Source organism: Leptonychotes weddellii, chromosome 5 (genome assembly GCF_054177405.1).
Source record: "Leptonychotes weddellii isolate Sample4059 chromosome 5, ASM5417740v2, whole genome shotgun sequence".
NCBI classification, from domain to species: Eukaryota; Metazoa; Chordata; class Mammalia; order Carnivora; family Phocidae; genus Leptonychotes; species Leptonychotes weddellii.
The window spans coordinates 114,213,812-114,237,111 of NC_138373.1; the positions used below are offsets into that span (position 1 = coordinate 114,213,812).

The following is a 23,300-nucleotide window of genomic DNA, read 5'->3' on the forward strand; positions in this document are numbered from 1 at the left end:
GACGACCATGGAATTTCTCCCATCTTACTTAAGATAAAATTCTGTAAAAGGGCTATTTATATTCCAGGCCCTCCATTCTCTCTGGAACCTGCTCCAATCAGGCTTTCATCCCCCACTGCTCCATTAAAATACCTCTCATCCAAGGTCACAGTGGCTAAATCCAAAGGTCAGTTCTCAGTTCCCTCTTATTTGATACAGTTGATCACTCCTTCCTCCTCGAAGCACTTTCTTAACTTCTATAACGTACACTCTATTTTCTTCTCTTCTTGCAGGTTCCTCTTTATCTCTCTGACCTCCCCGAGTACCCCTGGGATTAGTCGCAGACCTCTTCTATTTATCTTCTATACCCACTATCTTGTCAATTCCATCTATATGCTAATAACTGCCATGTTTCTAGCCTGGGTCTCTCTCTCCAACATCAGCACCATCTCTTATATTTGCCTACTTGACAGATGTCTCCAACTTAACAGCCCAGAAATGCTTCCCTCCACCAAAGTTTTTCCCCATCTTGGCTAATGGCAACCCCATCCTTCATTTGTTCAGGCTGAAAATATTAGCCTTCTGTGACTTCTTGCTTTCTCTCACAAACCACATCCTGTCTCTCAGTCTGTATTGTAGGCTCTGCTTTCAGGCTCTATCTAATAATCTGACTGCTTCTTACCACGGCCGCCACCACCATCCTGGCCCAAACCACTATCAGATCCCACTGGATAATTTCAGCAGCCTCCTAACTGGGCTCCCTGCTACTGCCCTTGCCCTCCTCGAGTCACTTTTTAGCACAGTGGCCAGTGAGCTAAAGTCTATATGCAAAGGATATTATATCTTTGTCCTATTCAGAACCCTTCAGTAGCTTCCCATCTCACAGTAAACCCCAGAGTCCTACATGGCTTCTCTCACTTCCTTCTTGTTTGCTCCTCGCTAGCCGCATTGGCCTCTCCTGGGACACGCAAGGAACATTTTTCCTGCAGGTAACCCTGAGGCTTATTTCCTCACTTCCTTTGTGTTTTTAACTATTAGCCACTATGACCACTTTTTAAAAATTGACAACCCCCCCCATGCTCCTTATGCTCCTTTCCTGCTTTATTTGTCCCCACATCACTTATCATCCCTCACACACTTTATATATCTTTGTTTGTTTTTTGCCTATCTAGAAATAAGCTTCAAGGGGGCAGGAGATTTTTTTGTTTGCCTTGTTTCCTGCTTACTCCTTTAGCATCTAAAATTGTACCTAGTACAGAGTAGGCATTCAGTAAATATCTGTGATTGAATAACGAACAGATGTCTGTTAAACATCCAAAACCTCTTGGGAAAGAATATCAAACAAAGCATTGTACTAGATTCAAGTTGTGGTCCCTACAAGGGATTCTCTAATTTGATTTTGCCAATTTGTATAGGCTACAGGCCTAAACAAATTCTATAAAGAAATTTAACAAAGGAAGAAAGCATGGGGAAATAGTACTGATCGTTACCTGGGTATGGAATCACACAGCTTCTGAGCTGCGGACTGAAATGCTGGTGTTGAGGGTGAACTGTTCTTAAATTTTTTTCACAGAGGTAGTTAATATTAGGTGCTTACCTGAATCTGGGATTGAGGGAGCGGGGCACATGGAAAGATACCTGAAAAATCATGCACAGCCCTGCCATGGAGTATAAGTCCTGCTCAAGTATGGGTAAAAAATAAACTTAAGTATGGCAAAGAATTACTTCTGGTAAAATTTATTAGCTAGTGGGTGTTAATACTATAGTCTGGTAAGAGGAGTTGAGCCAACTTACATGTTTGACTTTTGTTTGACTTCTTTTGGAATTAAAAATATCTTCAGTTAAATGTTCTTTTAAAAGAAGGTGGGTGGCTCAGTTGGTTAAGCGACTGCCTTCGGCTCAGGTCATGATCCCGGGATCCGGATTGAGTCCTGCATCGGGCTCCCTGCTCAGTAGGGAGTCTGCTTCTCCCTCTGACCCTCCCCACCCCCATGTGCTCTCTCTCTCTCTCAAATAAATAAAATAAATAAATAAATAAATAAAATCTTTAAAATAAATAAATAAATAAAAGAAGGCCTGGGGCACCTGGGTGGCTCAGTCGGTTACGCGGTTTGCCTTCGGCTCAGGTCACGATCTCAGGGTCCTGGGATTGAGCCCTGCATCGGATAGGATCGAGCCTCGAGTGGGGCTCCTTGCTCGGTGGGGTGTCTGATTTTCCCTCTCCCTTTGCCCCTCCCCCTGCTTGTGCTCTGTCTCTCTTTCTCTCAAATAAGTAAAATCTTTTTTAAAAATTAAATAAATAAATAAAAGGCCTAATTGTGTTGTGTGCTTTGTAGGAAGAAAGAACAGAGGTATCTTTTCCTTTTCCCATCATGTTATCACAAAACAAAAGAAGGCAGTCTTAATTTACTAGGGGCTTTGGCATGTGGTTATATGCAAATACAGATTCCAAACAAGGGTGTGTTGCGTTATTCTAAAAAACCCCTTCAGAGACATATTTGCATATGGAGAGTGATTTCTGCAGTTGAATTCCCCCATGGTTAGCACTACCTAGATAGTTCTGCCCTCTCAAAACAAAGCCTAAAAGGAACTTTGAACATTAAATGATTATTAAGCAATCAGTGTCTTCAGATAACCTCAACTTTTCAGGTGGACTTTTTGGCTTCTATTATGCCAAGATGCCTTTCAAACAAAAGATCTGCCTTCCAAAAAACAATGATTTAAACAATGCTTGCCCACAGCATATTTTTCTTAATTTATCTTTTTCTTTAAAGTGCTCTCAAGTTTAACAACACAATTAGTCACTGAGAAGTTTACTCTTTGTTTAGTACTGTGAAGAAACAAAGTTCTATGTTCTGGAAAAAAACAAAGAAGGATTAGAGAAAACTATGAATATTGAAGGATATAACTAACATGTCAAGAGTCTGTGTTCCTGTCCCATCACATTGAAGCTCTTGTTTTCTAGAATCTGTTCCTATATGGATGCTAATAATACTGCTTAGTGGTGTTTCTGTGCAGAATGCATCATCATTGAAGAAAAGCTATTAAGGTTGCACTGTGAATCACCAGTTAGAGAAAGAGAAAATATATTTCATTTCTCATCCTGGAAGCAACCCATGCATGCAGTATCCATTTCAGCTGAGCCTGGGTCAGTTTTACTCGGTGAACTATTACTATTAGAAAAAATGCCTTTGCTTTATATAGACCCAGTGCAAACTCAGAACCCTCTGACCCTGGTCAGTGTTAGGAAACTCAAACCTCAGCTCTTTTGGCATCTCTTGTGCCTCAAGTCACAGGATGAGAGGGCACAGAATCATGGCCTGTTGCCCTTTTAAAAGGGAAATTCAGAAAGTTAAAAATGCAGAATAGAATTATGTGGGAAATCTGACTTGAAAAGTTAACTCCAGCTCTCCTTAGCAGCTATAAACTATTCCTTTTCTACTGTGAGAACTGTGAGCCATAAAGTGTTTTTACCTTTCTATGTGCATATATTGTTTGTGAGACTATTGCCACCAGATGGATCCTCCCAAAACTAAAGCTTCCACCTTGGCATCACCTTCTCAGAAGTCTTCCATTGGCCTTGTTTGCTTTCAGAATAGAGTTTCAGATTGTATGCTAACACTCAGGGCCTCTGTCTGTCACTCAGCAAATATTCCCCATCAGCAAAAATTCCCCATCAGCAGAAATTCCCCATCTGACAGACTCTTTTCTCATCTTTCAGCCCTTAAACCTTGCCCCAGTCCACCCCCGTTGTAAAGTGAGCTGATGTTGTAACCAAACCAACAGGAGTCCCTGTCTTGGTGAGTCAGGCACAGGCACAAAGTTGTCCCACTCTCATTTGCAGCAGAGCAAAGAACACTTTCATTTGCAGCAATTAAGGAGATCATGGGGAATGGCTTTCAAAGCCATGACTCCCACAGAGAGGGTGAATGGGTTCCTCTTATTTAGGGGTAGGCTGAATATTTAGCTAGGGAAGCCTTGTCATCCTATGTAGAGGCAGGCAAGAGGTCACATGCCTCTATGGATCTTGTGTGCTATGTAAATGAGGCTGAGGCTCCTCCTTGGGCAGAGATTTTCGAATTGTAATGAGGTAAAGGTAACTGTAGGTCATTCCAGAGGTCACTCCATGGTCTCTCTGCACATGCTCAAGTCAGGGTTAGCTCAAATGGTCTGCGTGGTCTGGGCCAGTAGGAAGTCTTGTGAGGGCAGAAGCCACCACCTGGAAGGGTGGTTTTGGGGTTTCACTTCTCTGAGTTAAGGAGAAACCCAGAAAGAAGAGCTTAGGGAAAAATATAAGACAAAGTGTACAAGCATGTGGGCAGCGAAGTCCAGGTCTCAGGGTCTAACTGGTGACAATGTCCCACCCTCATGCTCCTCCCTGACTGTGAGAGCCCACAAGGCTGTCCTCTCTCTTCATGTCTTATCCCAAAGTCATGTCATGTCTTATCCCAAAGATTCGAAGTGGAGAGGGAACTGGGGTTTTTTTTTTAAGTTGTTTATTATTATTATTTATTATTATTATTATTATTATTATTATTATTTTTTAGTGATCTCTACACGCAATGTGGGGCTCGAACTCACAATCCTGAGATCAAGGGTTGCATGCTCTTCTGACCAAGCCAGCCAGGTGCCCCGAGAGGGAGCTGTTTTATTTTATTTTTTAAAAGCCTGTTGTATGTTGTATAAATATTATTAACTGATATAGTTCATTATATCTACATTATGCCTAATACTCTATAAATGCTAGCCAGTTAATTTACTAATAGAAAAAGTAGAAACCGAAACTTTCACTTTGCTGAAATTTGATATTTAGTGTTCCCCTGTTGGAATGTTAATTTGGAGACTGGAGGTATTCTAAGGTCAGTGCTCCTATAAACAGCACACCAGAGAGGGGCCACCAAACTTAGTGTCTGTTTTGGGAGGGATTTCAAATGGACTTCAAAGGATATTTATTAATGAGAAGTTTGGAACTGCTCAGTGACTTGCCTAGAGTTGCACCATAGGTCAATGGCAGAGCCACCCCTAAACCCACATTTTCATGCATATATCCAAGGGGCCACAAGGGTCCTCTGTCTTGACTGGTGACTTTTCTCTTTTGAAGACAATAGAGCCTCAGAGTTCATTCTTTTACCTTGTTTTCCAACTGAAATTCCAGTGATTTTCTTTTTCCTCCCCAGTATAGTATATTCCATCCAATAATTCCTTAAGCAGTGGCCTCTCTTTAGAAATACTTACAGTTTTAAACTTGGCTCAGGCTCCAGAAACCACTCCTCTAGGAAGCCTTCCATGATGCCCTCATCTTTTTTTTTTTAAGATTTTATAAGATTTTATTTTTAAGTAATCTACATCCAACATGCACCTTGAACCCACAACCCTGAGATCAAGAGTCCCAAGCTCCACTGACTGAGCCAGCCAGGTGCCCCCATGATGCCCTCATCTTTAGTTAGGGAACCCTCTTCTTGCTCCACACGCTTTTTTTTTAAGATTTACTTATTTGAGAGAGAGAGAGAGAGTGCACGAGCATGGGAAGGGGCAGAGGGAGAGGGAGAGAAAGAATCCCAAGCAGACTCCGCACTGAGCATGGAGCCCAACACGGGGAATGATCTCATGAACCTGAAATCATGACCTGAGCTGAAATCAAGAGCCAGGCACTCAACTGACTGGGCCACCCAGGTGCCCCTCCATTTACACTTGATGTATGCAATTACTGTACTGCTAGCACATTAAACAAATGTTTGAATTTGTTAAAAAAAAAATGAAATTCAACCAAGTAAATCTGAAGATCTAATTGCTTTATTTAATGATTCATGAATCGGTCCATATCCCAGCTAGCAAATAGAGGGGAGTTCAGGGAGTTGTACAAAATGGAAGGTTTTTATAGGAAAGATGGTGGGGCAAGAAAGTTATTGGCAAAAGAAAAGGATTGTTCCCGGCAAGATCACTTTCCCTTAGGGAGAAGAGCAAGGTTTCTTATCATGCAGATGACCTCATCTTCCTTTGGGGATAGAGAGGGCCCATGTAACAGATTACTTCATTGGCCCTGATCAGAAAATTCCTGACTGACTGGTTAAGATTTATATTTCCAGGGGAGGTTGAAACTACAGTTAGATTAGGTATTAAGCCCTGTTTGGTGACTTGGCCTAAGTGATGCCGTTTGGGGCCTGTGGTTTTCTTTTTAACAAACTATACTGATTTGCACTATTTCCCCTAAGAGCTTCTAGAAATAGTTAAATAAAGTGTTTATGAAAGTTGTGCCTCAACCAAATAGGCAGATTACATCATCAAAGAAATACATTAAAATAGAGTTACTAGGTCTTGCCAAGTATTTTTGCTTTGAAGTTCCCCTTCTATTTTTTTTTAGTGATAAGCTGTCTAAAATATATATTGACATTTGGATAGTCCTTGTCCCTTCATGAGACATCATGTCTTCAAAGAAAGAAATAATAAAAATATTCTTGCCAGAACTTAAAATATGGAGGAAAGGCAAAGACATTCCGACTTAATGATGTCAGATACTCTAGTGTAGCTGTGTTTCCCTCTACAGCCTAAGCATGCATTCATACAGAATGTCTCAACTTTATCATCCTTTGAAATGTAGTCACAAGAGCTGCAACTTCCTTTCACTCTTTTCTGATGCAAGATATGACTGAAGTAACAGAACACCCAAGATAAAACTTTGTGTGTATTAATCAGGATAGACCCAAGTCAGCCTGCAATAACAAGCACCACCAAAATCACTGTCTGTGGTTAACATAAAAGAAGTTTACCTTTGCTTGTGGGAAGAGCACTGAGGGTCCAGGACAGCTGACCTCCATGTGGTGGCCCAGCAATCCAGGCTGCTTTGATCTTGAGGCACCCCCATATTGACATGTGCTTCTACCATTGCTGTGGGGGGAATGGGAGCCTGGTGCATTGTGCCCTGGCTCTTCCGTGTTTCTGGCTGAAAGAGACACATAGGCATAACTAACCCAAGGCAGGAAGACCTAATCCTCGCTCTCTGATGGTGTAGAGGACTGGAAATATTGGTAGGCACTGGTAATAACTACCAAGTCAATTGTTCGTTCACAGAAAGAGGGGCAGTTATGATTTCATATTGTGATCTCTATCAACTTTCAGGATTTACTTATACTCTCAGCAAAAACATAAAGTTAGAGGAAATTGAATAGCCCAGGAAACCCTTGAAGGACTGAAAATGTGGGGAGAAGGGATGCCATATTAGATCAGAAGATGTTTGCCTTTCTGATGTCTTGATTGAAATACTATAACTGGTGTAGTAGTTTCCTAAGAAATTTTTTAAAACTTTAGAGTCTGAAATAGACTGAACACAGATAGTTCCATAGGGGGCTCATTGCACCTTTCCAATCTGAGCCCCTGTTTGTCCTTTAAAAGGACATCAACCTTTGGAGAATATCATTGGTGAATAGGTGAGCCCTTCAGTGAGGTTACCTTGGTTACTGCTGGAGAGGAGCTTCCGAATTTATGTGCGGCAGAGGAAGAGAAGACTGATCTCCATAACCAGTTATGGTGATGTGTCGAGGGTCCCCATGACCACACTCAGATGATAACTGGATTTTATCTATTGATGTGCATCTGGCTTCCTAATTTTTTTAGACTTTCCAGAGGACAGAGGTATGAGAGGATGCTGCCATCATCATCACTGATTCCAAACCACATTGCTAATTTTAGTGCTCAAGATGACTGGGCTAATCTGGGAGTATTATCCCAGGGGCAAAAAAGACACCCATTTGATCTGTCATTTGGTTCTTTCTCCTTCCTTTGCCTTAAAATACACTTCAAGGGGCGCCTGGGTGGCTCAGTCGTTAAGGGTCTGCCTTTGGCTCAGGTCCTGATCCCAGGGTCCTGGGATCAAGCCCCGCATTGGGCTCCCTGCTTGGCAGAAGGCCTGCTTCTCCCTCTCTCACTCCCCTTGCTTGTGTTCCTCCTCTTGCTTTCTCTCTCTGTCAAATAAATAAATAAAATGTTTTAAAAAATTAAAATTAAAAAAATTAAAAACAAAATATACTTCAAAATCTGGAAGTTGTGCACAAAGACAGTATAATTTTTTATCTGAAGAGTCCCACTAACTCAGGGTGTCATAAAAATTCATATACTTTCAGTAAGTACAGCTTTAAGATACTTATACAAGACCTTAAATAAGTCATATATGCTGTTTTTGAACAATTAAAATCCTAGTATCCCAGTAGAACATTTCCCCGATCCTACCCAGAGATTAGCTTTTAATTGCTCAAAAATGTTCAGCAGCAAGAGAGTATTGAACAAAAATTTAAAACAGCATTCCATTAAAACTGCAACAAATGACCCTAACTATTGCAAATGAGTAACCACACTGATGGGAGTGAGGAAGAAAAGAACTAACCTAGTAACTTTGGAAAATAGGCTCTTACCTGAATACTCTTACACTGAAGGCAAAAAGACTTGTACATAAATGCTGTATTTTGGTTAAAGGGTTTCTCACAGGGGTATAGGTTAGCAGTTCTGAATGTAGTAGTATTGAACAAATAAGTAAAGACATTGTAAATAATGAGAGCGAAGTTTCTTGCTGTTTGGGAATAAAGTTACAAATGAGGAAGAGCTCAAATACACCATGTGGTGTTGACTTAGAATCACAGGTATCTGTATAAAATCATGGTTTTCAGTATGTGTACAGACAGAGAAATACAGGTGTGTGGGTTAATGCATATACACATATTTTCCTAGCTCTGTCTGCTTGGAAGCAATGGAGCCCTGGCACTCATGAGAGCATCCAGCACTGACATCTTGCCTTCTAAACACATTATCTAATAAAAGGAACGAGGACTCCTGGGAAAAGTAATTAATTCCAGGGCTGGGACGGGGGAAATGCAAAATGAGCCTGGAGCATCTTGTAGGGTCAGAAAATAAGGAAGTGTTCCAAAAATTATGGGGCTTGTCATAACACTGGACCCAACCTGGATGGACAGAGCTGGAATAATTGTAGCACCAAAATAAATAATAATAATAATAATAATAATAATACTGGATTTTAAGCTATAGAATAAAATAAACACTCGTAAGTCCATACTGATATAAATAAGTTAGTTAAATGGGGGAGAATAGATAGCACTTTCCTACAGAAGAATTATAGTTAATGAACTTAGGTGGAGGAAGGGAAAATAGAAGATCACCATTAAGCAAAGACCACGATAATTATTATGATAGAAAAGATCCACTGGTGGATGCAAATGTTTATGGGTAAAATCTGAGGAGAAGCAGGGTATTTCCATAGTCTCAAAGTATCTCCCCCAACATAGTTATTAATTTTACAAGGAAAGGTAATTTCATAGTAAAGGAACTTACTAAGGTGGCAGATACCACCTTAACTAAGCAATCAAGATCAAGATCACTAGTGATAGGACACCGACATCATGAACCTCTTGATACTATGCACTGAGAAGGACACAATAGTATTTTACTGTCCTTAAAGACAAGGAAAGACTGAAGACCATGAGAACGGAGATTAGGAAGAAGTGAAAACAAATCGCACTGTGGGAAATTGGGTGGGATCATAGAACAGGAAAAGGGCATTTGTAGAAAAACTGGTGAAAGTAGAATAAAGCCTGCAATTGAGTTATCACTGGTTCTGATCATTGTACTAGGTAATGTAAGATGTTAACATTGGGAGAAGTTGGGTGGGAAGTAGATGCTAAAATTAGTTCAAAATAAAAATTATAAATAATATGAAATAAAACATATAAAGTGCCCCCAAACAAGTATTCCAATAAAAGTAAATTATTTTTTGGTTCTTCCTTTTGCAATTTCCACAGCGGAGCGACTTTCAAGCACCTGGCTGGATGTTCGTCACATTGAAAAATATGTAGACCAAGGTAAAAGTGGAACAAGAGAATTACTTTGGTCCTGGGCACAGAAAAACAAGACCATCGGGGACCTTTTACAGATTCTCCAGGAGATGGGGCATCATCGAGCTATCCATTTAATTGTGAACTATGGTAAACATTTATGATTCTTTTGATGTGGCTCTCAGTCCATTTTATAGGAAATGTAATTTGTAAATGTAAATACTGCATTTTATTCAAGACATTGACTGGTCATGCTATGTCACTGATTCCTTACCTGAGGCTTTATCTGAAGGCTTTTATTACTTGTTTTTCTTTTTTTTTTTTTGGTGAAATTTTCTTTCCTTGTTGCCTAAGTTATACAACACATTCCTCTCTACCACTTGTTAAGTTTTTTAAAATTTTTTACTTAGAAACTACACTTTTTAAAATGTTTTATTCTTAGCTAGGAGAATGAGCTCTCCATCCAAAACTCTGAAACTATTTGAATCATAAACAGAATCACAATATTTGAGTAAAATATACTTTTATAATTAGTTTTATCATATGATTAGAAGTCAGAATATAATTGGATTCTCCTCCCTGTATTTTGTTTTCTTAAAAGATTTATTTATTTGAGAGAGAGAGAGAGAAAGTGCACGTGCACACACATGCCCGAGTGGGGACAGGGGCAGAGAGAGAGGGAGAGAGAGAATCCTTGAGCAGACTCCCCAGGAGCAGGACTCAGGGCTTCATTCCAGGACCCTGAGACCATGACCTGAGCCAAAACCAAGAGTCAGCAGCTTAATCCACTGAGCCACCTGGGCACACCCCACTCTACTCCCACCCCCAACCCCCTGCCCTGTATTTTAGTGCAAATGATACCTGCAGAATAACCCTGGGATGTATCTTTTATCTTTACTGCTGTTTTTATGTCATGGCCTCTAACTTTACCTTACTTGTCTGCTATCCATTTCACAGTGGCCTAATACTTCCCTCTATTTGTCTTGTCTGTTTCTGATGCTGCGTCTTGCCTTCCATTTAGAGCAACCTGATAAGTAAAGCTCATGAAGCTTTTTCCATTCATCTTTGTCAAAAAAATAATTTTCTAATGTCACCTGTTCTGTTTATTCCACTTTAGATTTATTCACTTCAACAAGAATGATTTTGAGTGATCTTGGGTCTTATATTACAGACTCAGGGCTCTTAGGATGGAAATTCTTTTGAATCAGCATCTTATTCTTTTGGCTTTTTCATCCAGACATATTTTTAGTCCTTGATCTCATAGAATGATTTGCGAGTTGTTACTTCCTCTTCTTTTTTGGAAGAATTTGTAAATACCTGATATTAATTCTTTTTTCTTTTTTTTTTAAGATTTTATTTATTTATTTGACAGGGAGAGACACAGCGAGAGAGGGAACACAAGCAGGGGGAGCGGGAGAGGGAGAAGCAGGCTTCCTGCAGAGCAGGGAGCCCGACACGGGGCTCGATCCCAGGACCCTGGCATCATGACCTGAGCCAAAGGCAGACGCTTAACAACTGAACCACCCAGGCGCCCCAAGACCTGATGTTAATTCTTGTTTAAATGTGTGGTAGGGCTTTTGTTTGTGGGAGATCTTAGATTATTAATTCAGTCTCTTTCCTTGCAATACATCCATTCAGATTGTTTATTTCTTCTTGAGTTAGTTTTGGCAGTTTGTATCTTTCTAGGAATCTGTCCACGTCATTCCAGTTATCTAATTTTTTACATACAGATGTTCATCATATTCTCTTATAATTCTTTTTATTTCTATGAGGTTGGTAGTTGTGTCTCCTCTTTTGTTTTTGGTTTTAGCAATTTGAGTCTCCTCTCTTTCTTTCTTGGTTAGTCTAGCTAAAGGATTGTCAATTTTGTGATAATTCCAAAGAACCCACTTTGGTTGCATTGGTTTTCTCTTTTGTTTTTATGTTATCTATTTCATTTATTTCCACTATAATCTTAATTCTTTCCTTCTGCTTCCTTCGGTCTAGTTTACTCTTTCTTTTCTAGTTCCTTAAGGTAAAAATTCAGGTAATTGATTTAAGATTTTTCTTCCTTTTTAAGGTAGACATTTACAGCTATAAATTTCCTTTTAAGCACTGTTTTTGCTGCATCCCGTAAGTTTTGGTATGTTGTGTTTTCATTTTCATTCATCTCAAAGTATTTTCTAATTTCCCTTGTGATTTCTTCTTGAACTCATTGGTTACTTATGGATTTGTTGTTTAATTTTCATGTATTTGTGAATTTCCCAAATTTCCTTCTGTTACGGATTTCTATTTTAGTTCCATTGTGGTCAGAGAATATGCTCTGAATTATTTCAATCCTTCCAAATTTATTGAGGCTCATTTTTTTGCACAAGATATGGTCTATCCTGGAGCCTGTTCAATGTACACTTGTGAAATATGTGTATATTCTTCCGTTTTGGGATGGAATGTTCTATAGAATGTCTGCCAGGTCTAATTGGTTTGTAGTTTGTTCAAGAAGGTCTGTTATTAATTGATTACATTTTGTTGCCGGTCTTCTAAGCAAAATAATTTTTAAAATAGAATACAATCTAAGAAAACTAGAAGATGAATTAAATTTTTTCTGAAGTCTGAATGAAAATGTCCAATGTGACAGCAAAATATTTCAGGGTTTTCATCTTTTGTAGGAAACTACATAGACTACCTCAATTCAAATAGAACAGATGGAAGTTACAGTGTGCATTCGGGAAGGGGTGGTAGGTGTTTGTGGTTGACCATGCGTGTGCACACATACACACACACACACACACACCTCTAACACCTTATGGCATAAGATAGGATAAAAAATAAAGTAACCTAGGGAGATATGATCCCATGATTGTAAAACTTTAAAGTATATGGGCAAAAAGCTGATACAATGTTGCTTTTTCCTTTCAGTTTTCTGCTTTATCCTTTAATATTTTTAATGATATCTAACAATAACCTAAGGTAGGTATTTATGTGTTAACTGAACAAAATCATGTTTGCATAATATTTGATCCTTAGAAAGCTATTCACATATGCAAATTTGTAACCATTCAAAGAGAATGAAACTGAGCTTTAGAAATTAACATTACTAGCAAGGTGTTTATTTTCAGTCTAAGAAAGGAAGAAAAACATGCTTATTAGTGACATAAAATTTTTCTGTATCTAGCTTCCCTTATTTCTCTTTCAGGAGCAGTCTTGAATCCTTCAGAGCAGAGTCATCAGGGAGATGGATTTCCAAACATGTTACCCAAGGTAGAGTGTATGTGCATAGATAATGAACCTTGAATCCTGTTGCATATATAATGGAGCATGGGGAATGAAATTGTCAGACAGAAAAATGCTGGATTTGCAGGTACTTTTCTCAAACCAGAAAAGCCTCAGCTCTCTCATTACTCTTTGTTTAGTTGGGGATTGAGGATATTAGAGATTTGTGAGTGTTTTAAGAGTGAAGAGCTTTCTCCTCACAGTGATCTATCACAGATGAGGCTTAGAACTGTTAAGAGCTCTGTGAGCTGTGCATTTGTCTTAATTCAGTTTTTAATTTTCCTGTTCTAGTTGGCGTTCTGCATGTTGCTGTTGGTTTTATTGGAACAAATAAATTGGCAGTGATCGTTTTTATAGCATTAGAAGTCATTTAAAATTGACTATAACCATGACATTGAGTTTTTGCAGTGGTATGAAAGACTTAACTGTATATAGCAATGAATACTATTGAATTAAATAAAGTAACTTTGCTTTCTACTAGGTTTTTTCTAAATTAGATTCTACTCTATTGCACTGTATAGTCCAGGGGGAGCTTTGGATTTCTGTTAAGGTTCTGTTCTTTCTAGACTTATGAAAGGGAATTACTTCAGTCTGTATTTCCTCTCTTAGGAAACAGCTAATGTCACAGTGGATAATGTTCTTATTCCTGAACGTAATGAAAAAGGTAAAAAAAATTTTTTTTTTTACTTTCAATCATGTTGTGCTTTAAGTTAACTTACACAGAGAAATAGCCAATAAACCTATTAACTATTCATTAATATGCAGGTTTAGGGTAAAATTTTCATGGATATCAAAATACTTGCAGTTTTGACTGACACGGAGCTCTGATGGATGATATATTATGGTGATATTTTAAAAATCCATTGGCCAATAGAGAATATAATAGTGGCCTCTTCCCTTAGGGGGGTTTCATATTTTCCATTAGTGAAATTTGCATTTTTATGTGTCATCAGAAAACATTTAAAAATTACATTGGGTTTTATATAGTTTTAGAAATTTCCATAGCCCTTGCAGAGATCTTTAGAGATGTCTGTAGAGCAATGCTGAAGGTCACTATGCAAATCCCATTATTTTCCATATCAACTTTATTACTTTATTAGCAGGGAGAATAATTTAGTTCTACCTGGGAATCATTCTGATAAACTTTAATGGCTAGTAAGGCTGCTTTGCCTCTTCTTTACCACTAGATCTGCATATTCTTTGGTTCAAAAGAGAATTAGAAAAGTTGGATAAAGTTGGATAAGGTTTTGGTCCTTTAAGATTTAACAGTAAGTTCTAAATCAAACATAAAATGCAGAAATAGAGCCAAAATTGGGCTCCGAAGGATTTAGCTAAGCTTTTCCCTTTGGATATGTATTCGATTACCTTTTAAATGTTTTCTCCCAATCTCTGCTTTAGATGATTTTTTGAAAAGCTAAAGCATCTTCCTAATTTACTCTGAGGAAGTAAGTTAGGAATAGAGAGGATTTGGCTCATGAAAAATGTTTCTGTCAGTCATGCTTGGAGAATATTGTTTAGTCATAACAAAATTTCCACTTCTATAGTTTCTGGTTTTTTTTTTTAAAATGGTTTTAGGTTCATAGTGAGTCAAAAGCAACCCATTGATCTAATGACAAAGAAATCGAATCTTGGAAAAATTTCCCCAACTAAGTTCTTTGGCTGAGCTCTTTGGAAGGGTGATAGGATCACAGTGCTATTGTTCAGATATCTAAAAAGCCATTTGCTCTCTGGAATGGTGGGTGCCAGACCCGAGTAAATGGGCAGAGAGCACATGGTGGGCTTCAGTTTGGGTTCCTGGGCCCTGCTGGTTTTCTGCTGGGCTCTGATATATTTCTAATATGGAAGTCCTAGTTCTTTATAATGGTGGCATTGATTCTTAAGGAGAGAAAAAGTAACTTATCTTCTCCCTACTTTCCTTCCTAAGGAATATTGTTTAAATCCTCCATGAGCTTTCAAAACATCAGAGATGGAACCAAAAATTTCCACAACGACTTCCTAATTGGAGAAGGGGAGATTTTTGAGGTATACAGAGCGGAGATCCGAAACCAAACATATGCCATTAAATTATTTAAACAGGTATGGAAAGAATTACTATCACAGGAGATCAGTTCCATTTATTTGCTCATATTTCATACTAGAATGTGTCATTTTTCATCAACATTGAAAGGAGGTATATTTGAAAACAAAGTTTCATAAATGGAAATAAGATATATGAGCTCAGGTGACTGGAGAAAAGACTGTGAAATGAATGCCTGTCTCGCAGGAATGTGGAAGTGAAATTCTTCCCATCCCCAGATGTGTCGAAGGAGGAGGACTTTTCTGAGAAGCCTTGCAGGACCATTGGCACTTTGCTTGTTCTGGTCTGCTCCAGTTTTCTTGTTCTTTGTGGGATGGACAGTGTCCGTTCCAAGTAGCTTCACAGGCTAAGCCACAGGTTGATATTTATAAATTGTCATGTATCACAGTTCAGGAGGGCTGGAAGGAGGAGGCTTCAGGTAAGAGGAGCAAGGCAGTGATCAGAGTAGGAGCTCAGGAGAAAGCTGAGTGGCCACAGCCAGGAAAGCAGAAAGGGTACTGGGGAGTCAAACTCAGGAGTCAGGAGACAGGGGCGCCCACAGACACCCCAAAGAGCTGCTCTTCATGTTCCTCATTGTTAGTCAATGGTCAATAAACGTTTATTAAACTCTTGCTGGGCTGGGTGCTGAGCAAGAATGAATGAGGCATGATTACGTCCTCAGGGAGATCAGTCTTTTTTTTTTTTTATTATGTGCAGTTAGCCACTGTATAGTTTTTGATGTAGTGTTCAGTGATTCATTAGTTGCGTGTAACACCCAGTGCTCATCACAACACGTGCTCTCCCCAATACCCATCACCCGGCTACCCCCTTCCCCCACCCCCTGCTCTCTGAAACCCTCAGTTTGTTTCCCAGAGTCCAGAGTCTCTCGTGGTTCGTCTCCCCCTCTGACTTTGGGGAACTCAGTCTTGCGGGGCAAACAAACGGTCAGGTAAAGAAAAGATGAACCTGCAGGGTGAGAAGTAGTTGAGCAGAGATTTGTATAAAACGTCGTGGGAGCCCGGGAGAGACAGCCAGAGCTCCGACGTGCAGCCACGGCCTCAGAGCGTTATCTCCCGATACCGACTTCATCACCCCCCTCTCCCAGTGGGCTTGATGGTTTCCTTTAAAGAGTCTTACTGATCTTTGTATCCGAGAGCATTATCACAGGGCCTGGCCCATGGAAGTTGCTCAATAAATGCTCGTTAGGTGAACTGAATGAAGCATGTATGTCCTTTTCATGAATTTAGCTGCTCATCTCTAGGAGTAAAAAGACAGGAGCTAACAAAGTTACCAGAGACTTAGAGACTGTACAAAGTCCTACACACACATCAGGAAAGATGGGATAATTTAACAAAGAGCCACAGAGCATTTGTTTTTAAAGAAATGTGGTTTTCTAAAATTGGGACATTAACTTCAGTACCTCAGCAACCTGTCTTGAAGGGACGGAAGTGGGGAAATGTACAAGATGCGTTAGGTGCATACAGATCACTTGGAGATCTTACAATGCGGATTCTGATTCGGCACACCTGGGTAGAGACCTGAGATTCAGCATTGCTCACCAGCTCCCAGGGAAGCCTGTGTTCCTTGCGCACAGACCAAACTTTGAGCATTAAGAGGGCTAGGTTAGCATGAACACAAAAACTAACCCCTTCATTTTTCAGATTAAGAAAACAACGACCTCAGGGATGTTAAGTGACAAAAAGTCACAAACATTGAGTAGTAGAAATAGGACTGAGACCCAATCCACCTGGCTCCCGGGACAACGGCTTTTTAAAACGTAAATTCTCATAAAGGGGTTCTTGAAAATGGTTTGTTAGCCTAGCTTATTGTTTCTGACTTCCTGGATTAATTTTTGGAAAATAGCTTCCAGAATTCCTGTTGGATTTCTCTCCCTTTCTTCCTGAGAACAGAGCTCTAAAAACCCTGCCCTGTCTCGCAATTTACAAATAATAGAAACTTACAGCTGATGGAGCCTAAGAATATTTAACTCTTTCGTGGTAGAAGTTAGGAACTGGAGATGCGGAGACATGCAGTGACATAAGGTGTATAAAGCCATCAAGAACAATACCAGGTACCGAGTAGGTGCTCGTACAATATTATTGAATTCATTAATATATTCAATAAATATTCATGTGTCAGGCATTGGGCTAGCTTCTGAAACGCCTTTGAAATAAGGAGTTATATTTCTCAATGTCTTAGTAAGCCCATTTTTTCAAAATTAATACAAAGGTAAACTTGAGTCATCATCTCCAAATGACCCAAATCAGAAATGCCAAATTAGTGAAATCACTCCTAACCAGAATACAGCGACAACAAACTGGATTCTTTCTGAGACCAAGTGGGGAATTTCTGTCATGGGATTTTCCTTAAATACATATATAAAATTTTTGAATTTATGTAAATGTGTACAAAATATGGTAAAAGGGTTTGAATATAAAATACAGCAATAGGACACATTGCATGAAAAACTTCTACCTCAAGAGCAGTGGTTCTCAATCTGTTTGGGAGGTAATGGGTTTTTGAAAGTCTGATGAAAGCTAAGGATCCTCTCCCCAGACAAAATGCTTATATGCATTTACATCAAAAAGGGCAGCTAAGTTGCAGGAAGACTATAGACCCTGGGTTAAGAATCCCAGAAATAGAGATCCTTTCCTTAATTTTTTCCCTCATTTTTCTATATGATATTTAGGAGAAAAAAATGCAGCATAAGAAACACTGGAAGAGGTTTTTATCTGAACTTGAAGTTTTACTACTGTGAGTATATTTTGTCTGGAATTTCTCCCTCTGCCTGGTTTTCAGCTTTGTGCATCTTTGATGCTTAGAGGTAATAAATGTGGGTTGGCTGTGAGAACACTGGGTACATTTTTGACGTCTGCTTTAGTCTGTTCCTTAGAATACATTTTAAAATACACCATCCACATAATTCACTTGAACATATTTTAACAAGAAACTGTCACAAGAAGGTGGGTTAAATCATGTGTGCTTAACATGGCTCAATGTCAAGTAACTCCTGGAACATTAGAATTGTATGTATTTGACCATTTCCTCCTTCCTAAGAGACATTTTAGTCAAGAAACTGTTTCATCAGTATAACCCTCTTCAGGAAGAGAGTTTAGACAAAGAAATCAAGTGCTATTTTCTGGGAATTCATTCATGAGCCCGGGAGTCCTTGGAGACAAACTAAAATGACTTAATGTTCATATATATTCATATCTGCAGCCGTCCAGCCTGCTCATCAAAGGCCCTTAACCCTATGGAGCTCACTCATCACCCTTTATGAAAAGAAAATATTCTTTTCAGATATTTTCTAAAGCAATAAGTGAAATGGGTGGTGGTGGAGGAGGCATTGTACTAAATCCTTCTTTTATCCCCGGGACCAGAAATCAAAACATTAGAAGTCTAATCATAAAAACTTAACACATATCATTTAGTCAACCAAAAACTAAAACCCAAATTGTAATAGTAGAGGGTCTCTATTTTTAAGCTTTATTTATTTGCTAATGAATGAGTAATAAGTTGGAAAATTTCAAAATTCCAAAAGTGCCAAAGCGTAAACCAAGAACAGATTTTTTCCCCCCTATTATCTTCAGCTACCCAGCTGATTTCCCCAAGGGTAACAATTATCAGTTTTCTGTATATCTTCCCAGAGATACTTTATGCATAAGCATGTGTGTATTTTGTTTTCTTATTTTCACACCACGGGTAGCATAAATATATTGTTCACTTTGCTTATGTTAGTATTTCATTGTGTGCTGTACTGTAATTTAATTAACAATTATCATATCAATGGATTTTTTAGTTTTTTTCTAATCTTTTAATATTAGAAAGTAATGATGCTGCAACAAGAAAAGCTTGTATATATGTTATTTTGTACCTGTTTGAGTATATCTGAGTTCCCATAAATACAATTACAGGGTCAAATGGTTATATGCATTGCATAATACCAAATTGTCCTCCAAAAGAAATACCACTTTACACTTAAAGCAGGCCTATATAAGAACGCCTGGCTCCCCATATTTTTGTCAACATAGCGTTTATTCTTAACTTTTAATTTTTGCCAGTGTGCTAGGTGAAAATGATTTCTCAGTGTGGTTTAAATTTCTTTTTCTATTATGAGTGAATCTTTTCACATATTAAGAGACCTATTTTCTTTTCTGTGAAATATCTGATACTATTCTTTGCCCATTTTTTTAAAAAAAAGAGGCTGTTGGTATTTTTCTTAATGATTTGTAGGAGCATTTAATATATTAGAGAAAATTAGCCTTATTCTTGTTGTGAGATACAAATTTTTTTTTTTTTTACCAGACTGACATTTGTCTTTGCCTATTCTAGTTTTTGCTATGTGGAAATGGTTTTAATGTAGTGAATTTTTTAAAATTTAAATTCAATTAATTAACATATAATGTATTACTGGTTTCAGAGTAATGTAGTGAATTTAATCTATATTTTCTTTTATGGATTCTGGATTTTATTTTATTTATTTATTTTTATATATTTCTTTTTTTTTTTTTAAGACTCCACCCATTTATTTGACACAGAGAGAGAGAGAGGGAGAGAGAGTGCGCACAAGCAGGGAAAGCAGGAGACAGAGGGAGAAGCAGGCTCCCCCCTGAGCAGGGAGCCTGATGTGGGGCTTGATCCCAGGACCCCGAGATCATGACATGAGCCAAAGGCCGACACTTAACCAACTGAGCCACCCAGGCGCCCCAGATTCTGAATTTTATATCACAGTTTCAAAGACCTTCCCCAGTGAAAGGTTATAAAATAATTCTACCATGGTTTTTTCAAGTACCTTTATGGTTTCATTTTTTTTCATTTATACATCTGATCCATTTGGATTTGTTCTGGTGAGGTATTTATGTATGAGTAGAGAGAATTAACAACTCTATGATGGTGAATATTCTTGGTGTGCTATTATTTTTTTTTTTAAGATTTTTATTTATTTATTTGACAGAGAGACAGAGAGAGAGGGAACACAAGCAGGGGGAGTGGGAGAAGGAGAAGCAGGCTTCCCGCTAAGCAGGGAGCCCAATGCGGGGCTCGATCCCAGGATCCTGGGATCATGACCTAAGCCAAAGGCAGATGCTTAACGACTGAGCACCCAGGCACCCCACTATTATTATTATTTATATTGCTAATACTTATTTAGTTTTAGGCTTTATACCAAGTACATCACATGTATTAATTCTTTAATCCTCGCAACAATCCTGTGAAGTAAATACTGCCCTCATCCCTTTTTTGGAGATGGGGAAATTGAGGTAGATCCTACCTTTTTGAGAAAATCCAACTCATTTCCTAAATCTTCTTCAGTCTCCTCAGATATTTATTAATGAATAAATCAGATGTAGCCTTCTCCTCTCAGAACATGCTTCCTGGAGTGGGGTTAGGAGAGAAGTATAGAAGTAAACAGCAATTTCAGTAAACGAAGTGGTAAGATGGAGACATATAGAGCACTGAAGGAGGGGAACATGGTAACCTGGGGCTGGGCAGCAGAATAGGCTTCTTGGAAAAAGTCACACCTAAGCCGACACCTGAAGATGAGTTTTTTTAGTTCAATATTAAGAGAATTACTTAACCCCTGTCCCTTAAACAGAATTGTAAACTCCTTAGGGTGTGGCTTCTGATTCCTTTCTTTCCCAAGGGGAGGGGAAGGAGGTAATAATTTTTGAGAACCTGGCATTTGGCTACATATTTAACTTTTCATTTAATTTTCGTAAGAAACTTGGGAAGTGGTGTCTTAATTATTGTTTACAGTTGAAGAATATTCATCTTCTAGGGCTGCCATCACAAAAGAAACAGGGGACTTGAACAAAATTTATTTTCTCTCAGTTCTGGAGCCTGAAAAGTCCAAGATCAAGGCAGATTAGGTTCTTGGTGAGGGTGCTCTTCCTGGCTTGTAGACGACTGCCTTCTAATTCTGTCCTGACATGGTGGAGAGAGAGGGAGGAGATTCTCCAGTTTTTCTTCTTATACGGGCAGTAATTCTATCGTGAGGGTTCCAGTCCTAACCGTGACTAGCTCCCAAAGGCCTCTCCAAACACCTTTACATTGAAGGTTAGGGCTTTAACATAGGAGTTGGGTTGGGGGAGGGGGATGCGTGTGGGGGAGAGACACAGTTCAGACCCCAGCAAAGATACAGGCTCACAGAGATTAAATCCTTGCCCAAGTCCACAGAGCTGATGAAAAGAAGACCAAAGAGTCACACCCAGGTCTGTCTGTCGTTCAGGTCTGTCTGCTCTCCCACACCGTGGTGCCCTGTATTGTGTTTTATCTGTAGGAGGCACTCACAAGTACTTGTCGAATTGATTTTAAAGCTATCGTATCTGCAGACCTTAAGATCTACATAATCTAAGATCCCACCAACTTAAAAATTTGCAGTGAAAGGATGGGTGAGAAGGGTCCGTAGATGCAAAGCCAGTCGTCTTTCTCGATGGCTGCTTCACGTTCCATACCTCACTAACTGGTACAGTGTCCGTTTTTCTGCTGGATTGGTAATACCTAAAAATAAGCAAATGGTCATTTCTGCTCTGTGAGCAGGAAAGCAGAGCACCAGGCCATGGCTATGTCTATATGAGGACTGCTATCTTCTTTCTAAAAAGATTTCTATCCTTTTGAATTATTTTAAGGTGCAGGACTCGCAGGCAGTGGTATAGATCAGCTGTTTAGGCAGCCAAATATGCCAGCTCAACTGCTTTTCAGTCCCTTGCTTTTCATTATGTAATGATGGTCTGAATTATAATAGGTGTAGGGATCTTGTGTCACAGGCATTTTTGACATATCTAAAAGTAAAATATGTCTGTTTGTGTAGGTACATATACACACATACACACACACTTCCTTCTTTAAGGAAGGAGGACTACGAGAAATCTGAAGATGTGTGTGGGCATTTTAGAGGAAAGTTTTGCTATTGAAGAAACTAATAATAAGTCTTTATAAATAGAGTCTTTAAAAAAAGCTTTATTTTGGGGCGCCTGGGTGGCTCAGTCGTTAGGCGTCTGCCTTCGGCTTGGGTCATGATCCCGGGGTCCTGGGATCAAGCCCCGCATCGGGCTCCCTGCTCCGCGGGAAGTCTGCTTCTCCCTCTCCCACTCCCCCTGCTTGTGTTCCCTCTCTCGCTGTCTCTCTCTGTCAAATAAATAAATAAAATCTTTAAAAATAAATAAATAAATAAAGCTTTATTTTAATATCCCCAAGTATGTCTAGAACATAGTAGGCATTCAATAAATAATTAATTTGAACTGAGTTCATGGTACAGGTGAATTTCACATTTTATATTTTATAGTTGTTACCTGGGTTTCACTGGTTTTCACAGTGATGATACAGGCATTCAAGAAATAGAGTTTTGGGGCACGTGGGTGGCTCAGTCAGTTGAGCACCTGCCTTCGGCTCAGGTCATGATCCTGGGGTCCTGGGATCGAGCCCCACATCAGGATCCTTGCTCAGCAGGGAGTCTGCTTCTCCCTCTCCCTCTGATCCTCCTCCCCATTTGTGCTCTCTCTCTGTCTGTCTCAAAAAAATAAATAAAATCTTAAAAAAAAAAAAAAGAAATAGAGCTTCAGGGCACCTGGATGGCTCAGTTAAGCATCCAACTCTTGGTCTCAGAGTTGTGAGATCGAGCCCCACATCAGACTCCATGCTCAGTGAGGAGTCTGCTTGAGATTCTCTCTCTCCCTCTGCCCCTTCCCCTGCTTGCATGCTCTCTCTCTGTCTCTATCGCTCTCTCTCAAATAAATAAATATATCTTTAAAAAAAAAAAGAAATAGAGTTTTAAAGGAAAGGAGGCTGAAAATGTATTCTACACTGACATAGAACTCTGGCATTTCAAAATCAGTGATGTGTTCTTCAACATCAGACTTTACTAATCACATGAATTTTATTTTTATTTTTTATTTTTAAAGATTTTATTTATTAATTTGACAGAGAGAGACACAGCGAGAGAGGGAACACAAGCAGGGGGAGTGGGAGAGGGAGAAGCAGGCTTCCCACCGAGCAGGGAGCCGGATGCGGGGCTCGATCCCAGGACCCTGGGATCATGACCTGAGCCAAAGGCAGACGCTTAACGACTAAGCCACCCAGGCGCCCCAATCACATGAATTTTAGATAACAGTACAGCTTTATGAAGACATTGGATGTCTCCTTTAGCTTTGTGACTGATGCCTAGCACAGTATCTGACATAGTA

At 39.2% G+C, this 23,300-nt stretch overlaps 1 protein-coding gene across 4 annotated transcripts in view; it reads left to right on the plus strand.

Annotated features, from left to right (window-relative positions):
- The window catches only part of IRAK3 (interleukin 1 receptor associated kinase 3), a 66,791-nt gene that overhangs the window by 17,201 nt on the left and 26,290 nt on the right, over nucleotides 1-23,300 (plus strand). For 3 of the 4 annotated variants that reach the window (XM_081822009.1, XM_081822010.1, XM_081822008.1), the window contains 5 exons: nucleotides 9,783-9,965; nucleotides 12,988-13,052; nucleotides 13,674-13,728; nucleotides 14,989-15,140; nucleotides 17,810-17,874. In XM_081822009.1, coding sequence (XP_081678135.1) covers nucleotides 9,783-9,965; nucleotides 12,988-13,052; nucleotides 13,674-13,728; nucleotides 14,989-15,140; nucleotides 17,810-17,874 — 520 coding nt within the window. The remainder of the gene's footprint in view (nucleotides 1-9,782; nucleotides 9,966-12,987; nucleotides 13,053-13,673; nucleotides 13,729-14,988; nucleotides 15,141-17,809; nucleotides 17,875-23,300) is intronic. The other variant, XM_081822011.1, reaches the window with a different exon arrangement.